This window comes from Dendropsophus ebraccatus, chromosome 8, assembly GCF_027789765.1.
Source record: "Dendropsophus ebraccatus isolate aDenEbr1 chromosome 8, aDenEbr1.pat, whole genome shotgun sequence".
Taxonomy (NCBI): Eukaryota; Metazoa; Chordata; class Amphibia; order Anura; family Hylidae; genus Dendropsophus; species Dendropsophus ebraccatus.
The window spans coordinates 121,796,102-121,812,096 of NC_091461.1; the positions used below are offsets into that span (position 1 = coordinate 121,796,102).

A 15,995-nucleotide genomic window follows, 5' to 3' on the forward strand; every position below is an offset into this window, starting at 1 on the left:
ACCAGACTTGCCCTTTAACCTATACTAGCGGTAATCGAGTGTTTTCTTGCATTCTTTTTTTTTTTTTTTAGATGAGAACGTTTCACCAAGATTATTGGACGCAAAGTGGAATCAGATCCTAAATCCTCCTTCTCGCCTGACAGAAAATTCCGCTCTGGACAATGTCAGTAAATCGATCATTGCCATCGAGGCGCACCTCAAAGACCGATCACCCAGCTTGACGCCTTGTCCCAATGGAGAGATTGAACGTATAGCCCCCGAGCTTACCACTATGGTGACAGAAGACACCACCACCAGCATGGCTGAGGACAGGAAAGCCCAGCCAGCAAACATATGCAGTACAGACACTTTGCCGTGTGGAGACGAGTCACTGCTGGCTGACATTACCCTAAATATGAGCTGCGGTGAAAGCGCTGCTCCTGGAGAGTGTCCATCTACTACGAGCCAAGCTATGGTGAACTCTGACAATGCTGCGGACAATAACAAGACCTTACCTGTGGCCGATACCAATCATCAACCACAGACCGATCCAGACTGCAAAACTGTGGCCCAGATCTCTGCAACCATCGACGCTCGTGTCCGTAACGCCGCGCAGAGACGTAGTAGCATTAATAGCACTGAAGACCTTAATAGTCCGCCCCGTCCTGTGCCCCCCATGTCTGAGCTGTGTCCGCTTTCTCCCAGCAAACGTGTTGTTTCCAGTACAGAAAATGACAATAAAATTCTGTCCTGTCCACTCGATGGTCCAAATACCATCAATGTTTTAGGGGAAGATTCTAGTGAAAAGCATCTAAAAGCCTCTTTTCTTCCATCGACAGATAAACAGGTGGTCACGGTCTCTGTAGATGTTGAGCCGAGTACAGTGGATAGTGATGGTCTCCAGCCGGACGGGTCTCCTGGACTGCTGGGGGGGCACCTCTCACACTGTTTGGTGATGAATGGGGATAAGGAGACTCTAGATAGGGATGAAAAGTCTGAAGTGGACAATGAAGATGGAGACCCGGGAAAAGTTGTGATGAACGATGGGGAAAGTGACCTGTGTCACGCTGATGGATCCAATGCATTAATGTCTCTCCAAAACGGGTGTGATTCCTATGGAATGCAAAACCCACCCGCAGCTCATAACCCAAAGAGTTTACCATCGAAAGAAGACTCCGTGACCGAGGAGAAGGAGATCGAGGAGTGCAAATCGGAATATTACGCTAATGTTTACGAGCAGAGGGAAGATGAGGTCCCCGAGGGGAGAGGACTTATGGTAAATGCCTGCGGTGATGTCTTGAAGACTCACTTGCATGGCCTCTGCGGTCAGGTGGCGCCTGTGCATGGGCAGACGTCAACCAGCTGCATGCAACCTCTTAGTGTCCCCTATGGTGGAGCACGCCCAAAGCAGCCCACTCATCTCAAGCTGCAGATCCCAAAGCCATTATCTGAAATGTTACAGTGCGACCTGGTTCCCCCCAACGCCGGCTGTAGCTCCAAAAACAAAAACGACGCCTTCAACAAGACCAGTCAGAACGACATCATTGTGTCGGACGCTCTCCGGGACGAAGCCGGAATCCGCAGCCCTGGATTTGATGCAAACGGGGACCTGCTAGGAGATTACAGGGGCCCCAACAGTCCGTGCCTTGCAGTGTCCCCAGACAGCCCCGATAATGACCTCCTCGCTGGGCAGTATGGGGCTCCTGCCGCCAAGCCATTCACTACGCTAGGGGAGGTGGCCCCAGTCTGGGTCCCTGATTCTCAAGCCCCGAACTGTATGAAATGTGAGGCCAGGTTTACATTTACCAAACGGAGACACCACTGCAGAGCGTGTGGAAAGGTAAGTCCATAGGGGGCAGGGGCTGTTATTATGGTACAGAGCTAAAGGTCTCCCAAAAAGTTGTCTGAAGCCCCATAGACTTGCATTGTAATACCCCTACAAGTCTAAAGGATGTCCATAATTTCTGTCCACCACTCACTTTAGGAGCGGACTGCAGACTTGCTGGGAAAGTGTATGAGAGGTTCCTTTAAGAGCAGATCTTAGGTTGACTATAAGCATTTGCTAGCGAAGGTCCAAGATGATAAACCCATAACCCTACTGGAAGGCCAAATAACCCCCTTGGGGCATGTGTTGTCATTGCTATATGTATCGAGATCTTCTTCTGTTAGTGCAGTGACTACTACCCTCATCCTCTATCAGGTCTTCTGTGCCGCCTGCTGCAGCCTGAAATGCAAACTACTGTACATGGATAAGAAGGAGGCTCGTGTGTGTGTCATCTGCCATTCTGTGCTCATCAATGGTAAGTGACGGCCTCTCCCCGCTCATTCTGGCCGTCAGACGGCATCTGAACGCTCAGACCCGGAGCCATCAAAACTTTACACACATCTCTGACCTGTCAAAAGTTTTTTGAAGCTCCACTGGCACTTTAAGGATGATTGTTTTTACTCTTTACGATTTTTACCATTTTTAGGTAGTATTTTTGTTGCTTTTCAGCCCAAGCCTGGGAGAACATGATGAGCGCCTCAGTCCAGAGCCCGAATCCCAACAACCCGGCCGAGTACTGCTCCACCATCCCCCCGATGCAACAGGCACAAGCTTCAGGAGCCCTCAGCTCCCCTCCTCCTACTGTCATGGTGCCTGTTGGGGTCCTGAAGCATCCAGGAACCGAAGGCGAGTCCAAAATCCACAAATTGCTGAATATATTTTATAAGGCGATGCTCTGACTCAAGAGAAGTTGTATGTATATGCTAGAAATGTTTCCCAGCTTCTCTTAAAGGGAAACTGTCAGCAAGTTGTGTGAGTCTAAACTGCTGATAGCTCCCTGTAGTGCGGAGCCTTCATCCTTAGCGCCTTTCCCGTGCAGTTTCTAGTGCAATCCTGTGTCGGGTGAGGCCGTTTAGCGTACTGGGGGTGGGGCTACTGCCTCATAGAGCACCACCGATGGCCAGCCCGCTCCACTGGTAATCATTAGAAGGTGCAGGCCGTAGCCCCATCCCCTGTGCTTGAAACGGCCTTAGCGGACACAGGATTACACTACAAGCTGCATAGGAATGGCGCCAAGGATGAAGGTAAGAAATATACCTTCATCCTCAGCACCCCTCGCGCTAACCTGCTGATAAGTTCCCCTTTAAAGGGGTTATCCCACACTAGAAAAACACATCCTCTTTCATCCAGAAACAGTGCCTCCCCTGTCCTCAGGTTGTGTGTGGTATTACAATTTAGCTCCATTCACTTCAATAGAACCAAGCTGAAAACCCCCACACATCCGACCAGAGGACAAGAGGGGCGGTGTTTCTGAAAGAGCGTGGCCATGTTTTTCTAAGTCTGGATATTTCCTTTAAGATAAGTAATAATACTTCATGACTTGACGATGTATCAGGATAGATGATGGGAATGTTTTCTCCCCTCCCCCCTTCGAGGTGTGTCACTTCCTGAGATTCCATTCTTCCCCCCAGAGGACTCTCAGCTCGCTCTTCCATTGTTTGCTGGTATTTCGGTCACTATGGTCCTTAACATTCCTGTTAAATAACGTCTTGTGGTCGGTGTCTTGTATGGTGACAGGAACCTTTATATACTTGCAGTATATCATCTAAGTGACTTTGGTCCGGGTATGGAAGTAACGCAGCTCATGCAAAAGGAAACAAAGGTTTTTACAAGAGAAAGAAAAGTAAATGTGACTGTGTGATTTTTATAGGGTCACAGTCCAGGGAGCAGAGGAGGGTCTGGTTTGCAGATGGCATATTACCAAATGGGGAAGCGGCCGATGCGGGAAAAGTGAGCACAGCGCCGGCGGCTGGCAACCTGACTGTATCACATGACACTAACAAATCCTCCCCGAGCAACTCCCCGTCACCTGAGGTGAGGCTGCACCACTGAGACACCTATACACACCATGGATCCTATAATATAATCACTGCCGGACACGAGAAGAACTTTCGTGGTTTTATTTGTCATCTTCGTTGTTGTCTTTATGTCGTAGACTGAGAACACGTCTGGGTTCTGCGGCAGTATCGCTCAGGTCGGCAGCGCCATGAACCTTATACCAGAGGACGGGCTTCCCCCTATTCTTATCTCCACCGGCGTGAAAGGAGGTGAATATTAAGAATAAGTGATGTCTTCTGTATCATAAGACGTTATTGCTGCCTTAAAGGGCAACTACACTAAATGTTTTTCTTTCAAATCAACTGGTGTCAGAAAGTGCCAGAGGTTTGTAAATTACTTCTATAAAAAAAAATCTCCAGTCCCCCAGTACTTATCAGCTGCTGTATGTCCTGCATACCTATGTCTATGACATACAACAGCTCCTAAGTAATGGAAGACTGGAGATTTTTAATAGAAGTAAATTACAAAACTCTTGCACTTTTTTTTTTTTTTAAATCAGTTTTTATTACAGATATTTTTTTCCATAACAAAAAGTTAGTTTTACGTCTCCATGCGTTATACCCACACGTAAGATTTCTGACTGGTTATGATGGATAATCTCAGCGAAATGTCTCGTTTCCATAGATTACGCCGTAGAAGAACGTCCCTCCCAAATGTCGGTCATGCAGCAGCTGGAGGACGGTGGACCCGATCCCCTCGTGTTTGTCCTGAACGCAAATCTTTTGGCAATGGTGAAGATTGTGAATTGTACGTCATGTTGTTGAGTCCAAAGAGTTTGTGCAGAGGAAGGGGTCAATAAACCACTGTGATGTATCCCAGCATAGCAGCCATCTAATATCTGGAGAGGAATCCAAACCCTCATTCACATAATGTCTCCCTGTTAGTGATGCAGGGCGCTGTGCAGACAGTGACTGACAACATGGCGGGAGTTTGGGCAGAGTTTTCCTTCTCTACATTGTTTCTCCCAAAATAAGCCCTAGCTCCATTCTATAGGCTATATGGAGAAGGCTGGAAGTATAAACCCTAATTAGTCAGCTGACCAGATCCCTGACACTAGGTGCTGAGCATCAGCCAATCAGGGCCAGGATTGTTAGCCCCCATCTGCACAGTAGGGGGTGCTGAATAGGGGGGGACAAAGGGGTACATAGGCAACTACAGGGGGAGGGAGGTATACAGTATGGGCACTACCTGCACTGTGGTATCTAACAGATATTGGTAGGGAAGCAGTCGGCATAAGTGCAGAATTAGAGGAGCTTATTTACACATTCCTTTTTTTCTAAACAAGAGGAGGAAGTGTTAACATGAACAGAAGTGCTGCCCCCGGTGTCATGTGACCTCATAAGGGGCAAGAGGAGGATCACACCCGTCCTCCTCTTCTCCCTGGACATAGGATGAGCTGGGAGCGTCAGGTGTATTCGGCTCCAGCTTTGGAAAGAAAAATTCTTTAAAATCTGAAGATTGGGCCATGAACCTGAGCCGGATCCTTTAGTAGTAAGGACCCCCTGGCTACCCTGCTGGGCCGAGTGCATGAGAAGGAGAAGAGTGTAATGTAGTCCTGTATTCTCCATATACGTTATGTATTACGTGGCCGTTCATCAATGGTGCTCAGTGATTTATTTATTTTTCTTTTCCCATTTTCTTTGTATCTTCAAAAAATTTATTTGATGAAATAGACGAAGAAAGTTATTAATGATGGATTAACACCTGCTTATTCTGCCTGTTTACCTGCCCCCTTTCCTGTTATTAGAGATAAGTAAATTAGAGGGGAACGCCAATATAATTTCTTTCCTTTTAAATCAACTGGTGTCAGAAAGGTATACAGATTTGTAATTAACCTATCTCCAGTCTTCCAGTACTTATCAGCTGCTGTATATCCTGCAGGAAGTGGTGTATTCTTTCCAGTCTGACACAGTGCTCTCTGCTGCCACCTCTGTCCATGTCAGGAACTGTCCAGAGCAGCAGCAAATCCCCAAAGAAAACCTCTCCTGCTGTGGACAGTTCCTGACATGGACAGAGGTGGCAGCAGAGAGCACTGTGTCAGACTGGAAAGAATACACCACTTCCTGCAGGATATACAGCAGCTGATAAGTACTGGAATACTGGAGATGTCACAGTAGTAGTAGATGCAGGGGGTAGCTCATCACCCACAGTAGTAGTAGATGCAGGGAGTAGCCCATCACTATGTCACAGTAGTAGTAGATGCTGGGAGTAGCCCATCACTGTGTCACAGTAGTAGTAGATGCAGGGAGTAGCTCATCACCCACAGTAGTAGTAGATGCAGGGAGTAGCCCATCACTGTGTCACAGTAGTAGTAGATGCAGGGAGTAGCCCATCACTGTGTCACAGTAGTAGTAGATGCAGGGAGTAGCCCATCACTATGTCACAGTAGTAGTAGTAGATGCAGGGAGTAGCCCATCACTGTGTCACAGTAGTAGTAGATGCAGGGGGTAGCTCATCACCCACAGTAGTAGTAGATGCAGGGAGTAGCCCATCACTGTGTCACAGTAGTAGTAGATGCAGGGAGTAGCCCATCACTGTGTCACAGTAGTAGTAGTAGATGCAGGGAGTAGCCCATCACTGTGTCACAGTAGTAGTGGATTCGGTGCAGGGTGACTTAGTGCCGTCTGCCTTTGCTCCCTGCAGATGTGAATAGGAAGTGCTGGTGTTTCACCACAAAGGGGATGCATGCTGTGGGCCAAGCCGAGCTGGTTATCCTCCTGCAATGTCTGCCTGATGAGAAGTGTCTGCCCAGGGACGTGTTCTGTCACTTTGTGGAGATTTACCGGGAAGCCTTGGCAGGTAGGTGATAATGGAAGATGGAGGATGATATCATTCACATTCATGTGACAACAGTTTTGTGTTCTCTATTTCCCTGACATTGATGCGTCATCCTCCAGTCACACACTGATGTTACATACGTGACTTAGGGCTCTGCCTCTGACTTATAGCTTATAGGGACGGGTCAGAGCCCAAGTGCACAGTATAAAAGCCGCGACAAGCCGTCAGACCCACGTCGCTCCAACAAAACTACAATCCCCATCATGTCTGGATGGCCAAAGCTTTTAGTTCTAGCTGTCCATTCATGATGGGAATGGTAGTTCTAGAGGGAAGCAGGTTTGACATCTTTGAGGCATTCTCTCTATATTACACACGGTTTTACATCTCTGTATTTGCTTCTATCACAGGTAACATGATTGGAAACTTGGGACACTCTTTTTTGAGCCGAAGCTTCCTAGGCAGCAAGGAACATGGAGGGTTCCTGTATGTTACACCCACGTATCAGTCCCTGCAAGACCTGGTTCTCCCTGCACAGCCCTACCTGTTTGGGATCCTCATTCAGAAATGGGAGACACCGTGGGCCAAGGTTTTCCCTATGCGGCTGATGCTTCGCCTGGGAGCAGAGTACAGACGTGAGTGGAAATGCAGCAAGTTCTAGGAAGAGGATCCGCTGGAAGCGGCTTCCTCCTCCCATCCCTGTCAGAACACACGAGTGCTCAGCCACACCGAGCATGCATGTATATAGAGGAGGTCGGGGAATTCGAGCTGATGGCACTGTTGACAGCTGTCCAAAGTGTATGGCCACCTTTACAGTAATCTACTCCAGGTTAACATTACAGTCAGTGAGTGGACTGAGCTGTAACATGACGTCAGAAGTGTTGACCAGTCAGGGTTTGGGTGTCCAGACTATCTGCTCGCTTTCTGTCTTGTTGCAGGTTCCACATGATATTACTACATCATGCCGTGCAGGGAAACACTGCAGTGCAGGGATTCCCTGTCTGTGCTTCCCAGAGCGAGAAGTTGGATGCCGCCCTATGGCGTCCTGGAAAACATGGATACGGCCTATGGCTGTATCCACCAGGACTCTCTAGGTCGGCATCCAAGAAACATCAGCAACCTGTAATCAAATACCAAGCGATCCAACACCAGTGTACTCCACTTATGCCCATCTCTAGTCCAGAACAATAGATGGAGCGCAGGCCTGGAGCTCACAGACTGATTCTGCACGTTTTACCCCTAAATATGAGAGTTGTGTAACCTGCAGCTTCTCTCTGTGCAGTGTACCCCTGTCCGCTGTTCAGCGTCAGATTCCGGAAGCCGCTATTTGGGGAGACCGGACACACAATCATTAATGTCTTGGCCGTGAGTATCTGCACTGACCGCCTACAAATGCTGTTTATTGGTTTTCTGCTCAATTTTAGTCACTATTTTTATTGTAAGATAGTATTACAGTAGAATAAAGTAATATAGGACAAACGCTAATGTGTGTGTGTGTGTGTGTATATATATATATAATGTGTTTAAGTGTATATATTGATTAATAATTTCAGACCATCATTAATTTAAACCCTTTTTTCTTTTTTTTGTTGCTTTGTATTATTTTTAGGATTTTCGGAACTATCAGTACACGCTGCCGGTGGTCCAGGGCTTGGTGGTGGATATGGAAGTCAGGAAAACCAGCATCAAGATCCCTAGTAATCGATACAATGAGGTTAGCCTTGCTTCATTCTAACTGTATGAGCATTCGTACCTTTTACAGCGTTACTGTCACACAGATGTGTTAGAGGTTTTTGCTCGGTCAGAGTCTCTGCACTCAAAAAGGTAAAAAGTGCCCTGAATTCACATCATTGTGTGATATTTCGGTTTAGAGGACAGTCGGAATGGTGGAAATGAGGGATCTGTCGATCTGGGGCTGGTAAGGCGCGCACCCATACAGCCATTGCATATTTTCTTTGCTGATAACATGGGGTGAATTGTTTGTTCTTGCGCTGAGACCCCCACAGATTGGCTTTATCTCACTTGTTGCAGGAGCCGTCTATGGAACCGGTCTCCTGCTTCAAGTTGGATCAAACATCAATGTAGGGAGTAAAGCACTGAGCTTTGCACTTCTCCCTGCCATATCTAACGATCATTGGGGGTCTCTGCACTGAGACCCTGACCAATTAAAACTTTTTGACAGATTTGTGTTAGCCTCTGTCCATGTCAGGAAGTGTCTGGGGCAGGAGAGGTTTTCTATGAGGATTTGCTGCTGCTGTGGCTGTTCCCTGCAGTTTATAGTGATCTTCTTTGTATCTTTCTTTTTCTTTCTCACTTCCTGATGATCAGATGATGAAAGCCATGAACAAATCTAATGAGCATGTCCTGGCCGGGGGCACGTGCTTCAACCAGAAGGCCGATTCCCACCTGGTGTGTGTGCAGAACGACGACGGCAATTACCAGACACAAGCCATCAGTATTCATAAGCAGCCGCGCAAAGGTGAGGATACGCACTATAGCTTTACATGGAGGAAGAACAAGCTGGAGGATGGCAGCCATGATCATGTGACACCTCTCTATTTCTTTAGTGACCGGTGCCAGCTTCTTTGTCTTCAGCGGAGCACTTAAGCCGTCTTCTGGGTTCTTGGCAAAGTCTAGCATTGTGGAAGGTACGTAAGAGCATTCAGTACATGTAGTATTTCTAGTTACTGTGTATATACTGTCAGATAGCATTCAATAACCCTAACATCAAATGTCACAATGTGATTGAGCGGTGGTTCTTATTCTGGCTGTTGCAAAACTACAACTCCCAGCATGCCCTAATAGCTCAGGAGAACAAGTGGTAGCATACATCACTTCCCCACTGTCAATAATCTTTATCCTGTGGTCCCATAGACTTAAGGGCATTTTACGCAGGTCAGTAATCGGCCAGGAGCATTGCTAGAAACGCTGTTTTGGCTGACAAACAGCCTGCGTAGAAGTGACAGCGATCAGCTAAGGAATGGGATTGATTGTTGAAAATTTATTGCAATCAGCTGCCCATTTTCCAGTCCAAACACATGGAGTGTGGCCGATAGCAAAGGGGAACTGACAGCACAGATATGTATATAGATGACACAAGCAGGTAAGTATTCACAAGCAGTGCATACTTACCTGGTGCACTGCTGTGTGATCTGGAAACTGACAGCGTGGATATATTCACATCTGCGCCGTCAGTTTCCCTGGCCGCACACATATTGCAAGGATCATTTGTGTGGCCCGTCTGCTTGATGAATTTTATTGTCTCACTGATTGGCGCTTGTTTGTGGGACCTTACGATGGAGTTTTTCTAAACGGCAGCAGCAATTTAGTGAAGTAGATAAAATCCTCATTTTCTCTTTCTGTGTGTATAGACGGAGTGATGGTCCAGATCACAGCAGAGAGTATGGACGCCCTAAGACAAGCCTTGAGGGAGATGAAAGACTACACCATCACATGCGGGAAGGCGGATGCCGAGGAGATGCAGGAGCACGTCTATGTACAATGGGTGGAAGATGACAAAAACTTCAACAAGGGGTAAAGGAGGCGAGGTGTAAGACTGCTATAATGTACGCTCATCTCTGCGGTGGAGCTCATCCATCCCATCTCTCTCTCTGCAGTGTTTCCAGTCCCATCGATGGGAAATCCTTGGAGTCTGTTACCAGTGTCAAGATTTCCCACGGCTCCGAATACAAAGCCAATGGCAAAATCATCCGTTGGACAGAGGTATGGATTATAGTAATGAAATACAGAACACAAGTGAAGGGACATCTCCAGAGTTAGGGGACGTTCACACATTCCTGGATTGCGGTGCAGGCATGGGAGATGTGCTATGTACCCAAATTACTGAACTCGCGGCATCATGATTCGTTATAATGCCGGGAACTCCAAATCGGTTTAAATCTTCCTATTACATTTTTTTGCACAGCCGCGCAGCTGTGTCAGTACTATAGCAAGAAGATGTCATACGTACAGAGTTCTGTGCAGATTTCTCGCTGCAAGTTTCACAGACAAATCCGCTCCGCCCTTGTAGTGCAGTTAGACGCGTTCTCCACAGTCCGGTAAATGCCCCCTATAATGCCAATCCACTCCACTCCATTCATCATTAGAGAGCGCTACGCCATGAGGGCGGCCAGTGCTCTTAGTGATCTCAATGGATTGTGGAGCAAAGTACTAACTGCACCAGAACAGCAATAATGCGGTGATCTGCTGCACATCTGTGGCCACCAACACCACGCACAGATATTAAAGGCTAACAGCAATCATTAAAGGAATTGTCCAGGATTAGAAAAACAAGGCCACACTTTCTTCCAAAAATAGTCCAACCCACTGTTCTCAGGTTGGGTGTGGTATTGCAGCTCGGTTTCATTTTAGGTAATAGAGCTGAAGTGCAATACCACACACAACCTGGGAGGGGAGGGGGAGGCTGTGTTTATATATTTTTTTTCCCCTAAACCTGGATGCAAAACAAGACAACCCCTGGTTTCACATGAACATTGGTAGGAAACTTTGGCTCTCCAGCTGTTGCAAAAATACAACTCCCATCATGCCTGGAGAGCTAAAACTTTTGCTGTCTGGTCATAATAGGAGTTGTAGTTTTGCAACAGCTGGATGGTGTAGGTTTTTTCTCCCTACACTAGAAACCATATTTAAGTGTCTTTGCTTGAGCTCCATGCCTTTTCCATCTCCCAGGTGTTCTTTCTGGACACTGAGGAACAGCAGAGCGGCCTTAGCGATCCTGCTGACCACAGTAGACTGACTGAAAACGTGGCCAAAGCTTTCTGTCTTGCACTTTGTCCACATCTCAAGCTACTAAAAGAAGATGGGATGACCAGACTGGGCCTGCGGGTCACTCTGGACTCTGACCAGGTGAGATGTCTTGTTGGCAGGTCTCGTGATGGGGCATGGTATGATGATGGGGTCAGGTGATGTGACCTCTACATTGCTTGGTTTTGTGTTTTTCAGGTTGGATACCAGGCAGGAAGTAATGGGCAACCTCTGCCTCCCCGTTACACCCATGACTTGGACAGTGCCTTGGTACCAGTGATACATGGGGGCACATGCCAGATAAATGAAGGCCCGGTAACCATGGAACTCATTTTTTATATCTTGGAAAACATCTCATAGGGACGACGTCTCCTAAACTTAAAGGAACTGCCGCTGGCCGAACCATTTGCACTTTAATCACTGAAGATTCATGTTTTTCTTTTATTTTGCTAACACTAGTACTAGGTCAGGGTGCCAGAGGCGGACGCCAGAATGCTTTAAACCTTCTATGCATAGCCAACGGGAAGTGTCACGTTGCAAAGAGGGCGCACCGTTACACCGAGAGACCTGCCGATCCCGGGAGATGAAAGAATCGGGAGATCCTGGACGAGGCAGAAGGGGGGGGGGGGGTAATAGACGAAAAGACCCTCATATAAGTGCAACACCTATATACAATCAGGAATCTCACTCTGACCTCATTGAAACCATCGCTGCAATCTCCTCCGCTCGCGTCTTATATCACCGTCTCATCCTCCTCGAGTTTACACCGTTCCAGAGCAGCCTGAAGCTCCTCCGCTGTTTGGTTTGTATCCCTATGTACGATGCATGGCAAGGAGACCCAGATACACAGCCTGTCGTGTCGATATCACCTCCCAGCGCAAGTGCATGAAACCAGTTGCCGATGGCCGCCGGGCTGGTTCTTATTTGCAAGGGCAGCAATATTATTTTATACTATTCAGGAGCGCACAAGTCTGTTTTTTTGGTTTTGTTGTTTTTTTATGTCCACATTGTCGTCTCCTAGATTAGGCGTCACGTGGAGAAAAGAAAACTGGCGCAAACAGTCACCGAACTGGTAGCTGACCCTGCAGTGGCGGCGCCTCCCGGTGGACGGTAATGAGATTACGTTTACATTACATGTTCGTCTTTCAGGACCACATACTCTACAGCTCTGCGCTTTACAATATTTGCAATCCCGGTGGGATCCAGCGCAGTGTTAGCGTCCACCTGGTGACCACGCGGGATTGGCTTTATCCGTACGATACTGTTACAGTGTGGCCATTGTTTAATACACCAAATAAACTGCTTTAATTTATTCCTGAGGTTCAGGGTCCCGCTCCTCGACCTGCCCATCCATCATCCTACTCCTATTTATTCGCCGTGTTAGTCTCCTGCTATGACCTCTGTCCTTTGCTGTCATCTCTCTGTGGAAACCTAATTTTCACCTATAAGCTAGAGGCAAGATCCTGGCATCTAATTCAGCGTCTTCTATGATATTCCTAGAGATTTGTTGTTCTAGCTTCCCAGACTCTAATTCTGCACATGTGGCTGAGTTAGCTTGCTGGGAGTTGTAGTTCTGATACAGCTATAGAGCTGGGAGATACTGCTATACTCCTCTGACTTGTCTGCTTTAGGCTGTGTTCACAATGAAGAGGAAAGGTTTCTGATGAAGTTTTCTCTTCTGACGGAATTTGAGCGGAACTTTAAATCTCCATTGAGTTCTGTGGGTTTTCTCGGAAATCCTATTGAACACCATGTGACATTGCTCTGTACATATTTTAGAGGCAGAACGTAATGTTACAGAATACGCGTCACATTAAGAACGAATTCCGTGTGAAATTCCTCGCCTATTCCTTAGTGTGAACATCTGGGTTGTGCCGTTCCTCTCTTGTTCCTCCTGGACACGTAATGTTACACTTACCCCATGGGCAGCTAATAGGATATACACAAAGCAGAAGGGGATGACGCTCCACAGCAACAAAGTGGTGGAAAGGACGGATATAGGATTATAGGATATACCGTTTTCTTCATGTGCTTTTATTGGTTCTGCACAGTTTACAATCTCTCTGCTCACTGTCTTTTATTAGGAACCTTCAGTGGATGGAAATCTGTCTTGGTTGTGTAATAGAGACCCCCGCTACGCGCTCTACAAGAGACTGCTCGGTATCCTATGATCTGGGCCTCCTCTGCGTCCTTGACTCGACCAGGACTGATTTTCTTCCGCCAGAAGTAAATACATTTCCCTAGTGTTCTAAGGCATTGAAGGGGTTAATGCAGTGAAGGGGTCAAAGTTTATTGAAATGACAGGGCTATGTTAACACTCTTCATGCCAGTACATTATACCCACACATACACAGCTCTGCTGCATGAAAACACACACAGTTCTTCTGCATCATACACACACAGCTCTGCGGCATGAAAACACACACACAGCTCTGCGGCATGAAAACACACACACAGCTCTGCGGCATGAAAACACACACACAGCTCTGCGGCATGAAAACACTGCTACATCAAAGCACACACACAGATCTGCTGCTTCATACACACTCAGCTTTTTCACATAAAGACACACACAGCTCTGCTACATAAACATACCCACAGACAAATACAGGTCTTCTACACCAATATACAGACACAGACGCACACAGCTCTGCTACATACATTCCGACTGACACACAAATTTAATACAGATTGTCCCAAGTTACAGTATCTATAGGGGGAGTCTCCGTGTCATGTGACTAATTACATGACTGACATCACTGAAGGTCCGGCAGGTCCTGTTCTGGGTAAGTTCCTTGGGAGCATTAACTTAAAGGGACTTGCGGCGTGTTATGTGAATGTCATAAGTTTTGATTGGTAATTGTTCTAGGTGCTAAGACGAGGGTCAGGTGGGTATTTGGCCCCTGGAATCCGTGTAGGTATAACTATATACACCCGTTATTATGTCGAGCTCTTGTTCTTACGTGTCTCCATCTCTAGTGCCGTATTGTAGGAACCGTCTGCTATCAATGGCGAGAAGAGCGCGAACCAAGATGGCGAGAGAAAGAGCAGGTAGAGAGTAACGTTAATCAACTTAAAGGGATTGGATGAGGTTAGATAAACTGGTGGCTGGTGTGAGGGAATGTTCTCATGTTGCTGTAGGAAATCTGCAGTGTGTGAATATACCTGTATACCTCAGGCCGCTGATCTGCAGATCTTAAAGTGAGTATTAGGACGTTACGTTATGAACCGATCTGACGGCTGAGTGCGGAGTTGTGTGTAATGGCAGCAAATGACAGATTCCTAATGATCAGAGCGGGAACGCCACAGAAACATGGCTGATAGGAGGGCTAAGGGTATACAGGATCCATAGTTATGAGTCGTATACATATGGGGGGGGGGGGAGAAGAGTACAGCTCTCCTTATACCTGTATACAGATGTACAGCTCTCCTTATACCTGTATACAGATGTACAGCTCTCCTTATACTTGTATATAGGTATACACCTCTCCTTACACTATGGCCACATAATGGCCAGCAGTAAGAAATGCATGGGGATCCTATATACCCCTATGGAACACTCACAGCTGGTAAGGTTTCCTATCTCTGCTTTCTGTCATGGATCTGAGGACAAGAGCGGGTCTGTTTCTTAGTAAGCCTGACAGAGAGCCTGAAAACGACAAAGAATCAGAGAGCGTAGCTTCCCCCTGAGGATGGGAGCCATGTTGTCTCTCGCATAGAGGTATTATTCCCTATGTTATTTCCTTACAGTCAGTATAGTCCTAGAACATTGTGTATATCCCCTATAGATCAGTAGCCGCATCCATCACTAGTGTTACTGCTACTCCTCTGTATATGGGTGATGACCCGGCTGCTGGGTGTGATGCACACCGCCATATGCATAGGTTATCCTATAGAAGAAGTCATGTCATAGCAATATCCAGGGATTATGCAATCGCTTTGGGGAGGGGACGACGACTTGGGAACCCCAGAACCAGTATTAGCAGAATAATCCTCATGGGATATGTGTGTGAGGAGTCGGTGATCTGGGGGTTGGGATGTAGATACATTAGATACATGGTTATTCTTAGATACATGGAATAACTTCTTGGTCCCCTGAGCCCCCCGCAATCTCTGGCCTAGCACCCCAGTGCGCTCGCCCCCCCCCCCCCCCCCGTGTGTATATAAGACTTTCTACAGATTCTCAGTTACTGTAAATCTGGGACGTTCTATAAGAAATCTCCTCTCTGCCTTTGTATCTCTGACAATGTCTTCTCTGTTGGACGATTAAACGTGCCATCCGTCTTGTGTCTTCTGATTCCTGTGATTTTCTCTTTCCTGTGTCTGTCTCTCGTCCATAATGTCACCAGTGTTCCTAAACCGCGTCCATTTATTACTGTGTCTACGAGTCGTCTTACATACATGGCAGCTAACAGGAGGAGATACTGGGAAATCTGGGATAACAGGTTTTATTAAAGGGAATCTCAGTCTGTCAAGTGTTTGTATAGGGTGGGCTGAGCTGTAGCATGCATGCCATCTCCCTCCACCTCCTCCCTTCTTAACCGCAGCATGTCTCCTCCCTGCTGAGATGCAGCATGCATACCTTCCCGCTCAT

General features: G+C 47.1%; 1 protein-coding gene across 2 annotated transcripts in view; it reads left to right on the plus strand.

Annotated features, from left to right (window-relative positions):
- The window catches only part of ZFYVE9 (zinc finger FYVE-type containing 9), a 26,267-nt gene extending 13,554 nt beyond the window's left edge, over window positions 1-12,713 (plus strand). For both annotated transcript variants that reach the window (XM_069981610.1, XM_069981611.1), the window contains exons 3-18: window positions 72-1,819; window positions 2,180-2,279; window positions 2,474-2,650; window positions 3,675-3,838; window positions 3,960-4,071; window positions 4,487-4,609; window positions 6,506-6,661; window positions 7,048-7,272; window positions 7,920-8,002; window positions 8,247-8,351; window positions 8,966-9,116; window positions 9,205-9,285; window positions 10,009-10,171; window positions 10,255-10,360; window positions 11,327-11,503; window positions 11,600-12,713. In XM_069981610.1, the coding sequence (XP_069837711.1) occupies window positions 72-1,819; window positions 2,180-2,279; window positions 2,474-2,650; window positions 3,675-3,838; window positions 3,960-4,071; window positions 4,487-4,609; window positions 6,506-6,661; window positions 7,048-7,272; window positions 7,920-8,002; window positions 8,247-8,351; window positions 8,966-9,116; window positions 9,205-9,285; window positions 10,009-10,171; window positions 10,255-10,360; window positions 11,327-11,503; window positions 11,600-11,761 (3,833 nt within the window). In that variant the 3' untranslated portion in view covers window positions 11,762-12,713. The remainder of the gene's footprint in view (window positions 1-71; window positions 1,820-2,179; window positions 2,280-2,473; window positions 2,651-3,674; window positions 3,839-3,959; window positions 4,072-4,486; window positions 4,610-6,505; window positions 6,662-7,047; window positions 7,273-7,919; window positions 8,003-8,246; window positions 8,352-8,965; window positions 9,117-9,204; window positions 9,286-10,008; window positions 10,172-10,254; window positions 10,361-11,326; window positions 11,504-11,599) is intronic.
- Window positions 12,714-15,995: the final 3,282 nt, after the last annotated feature.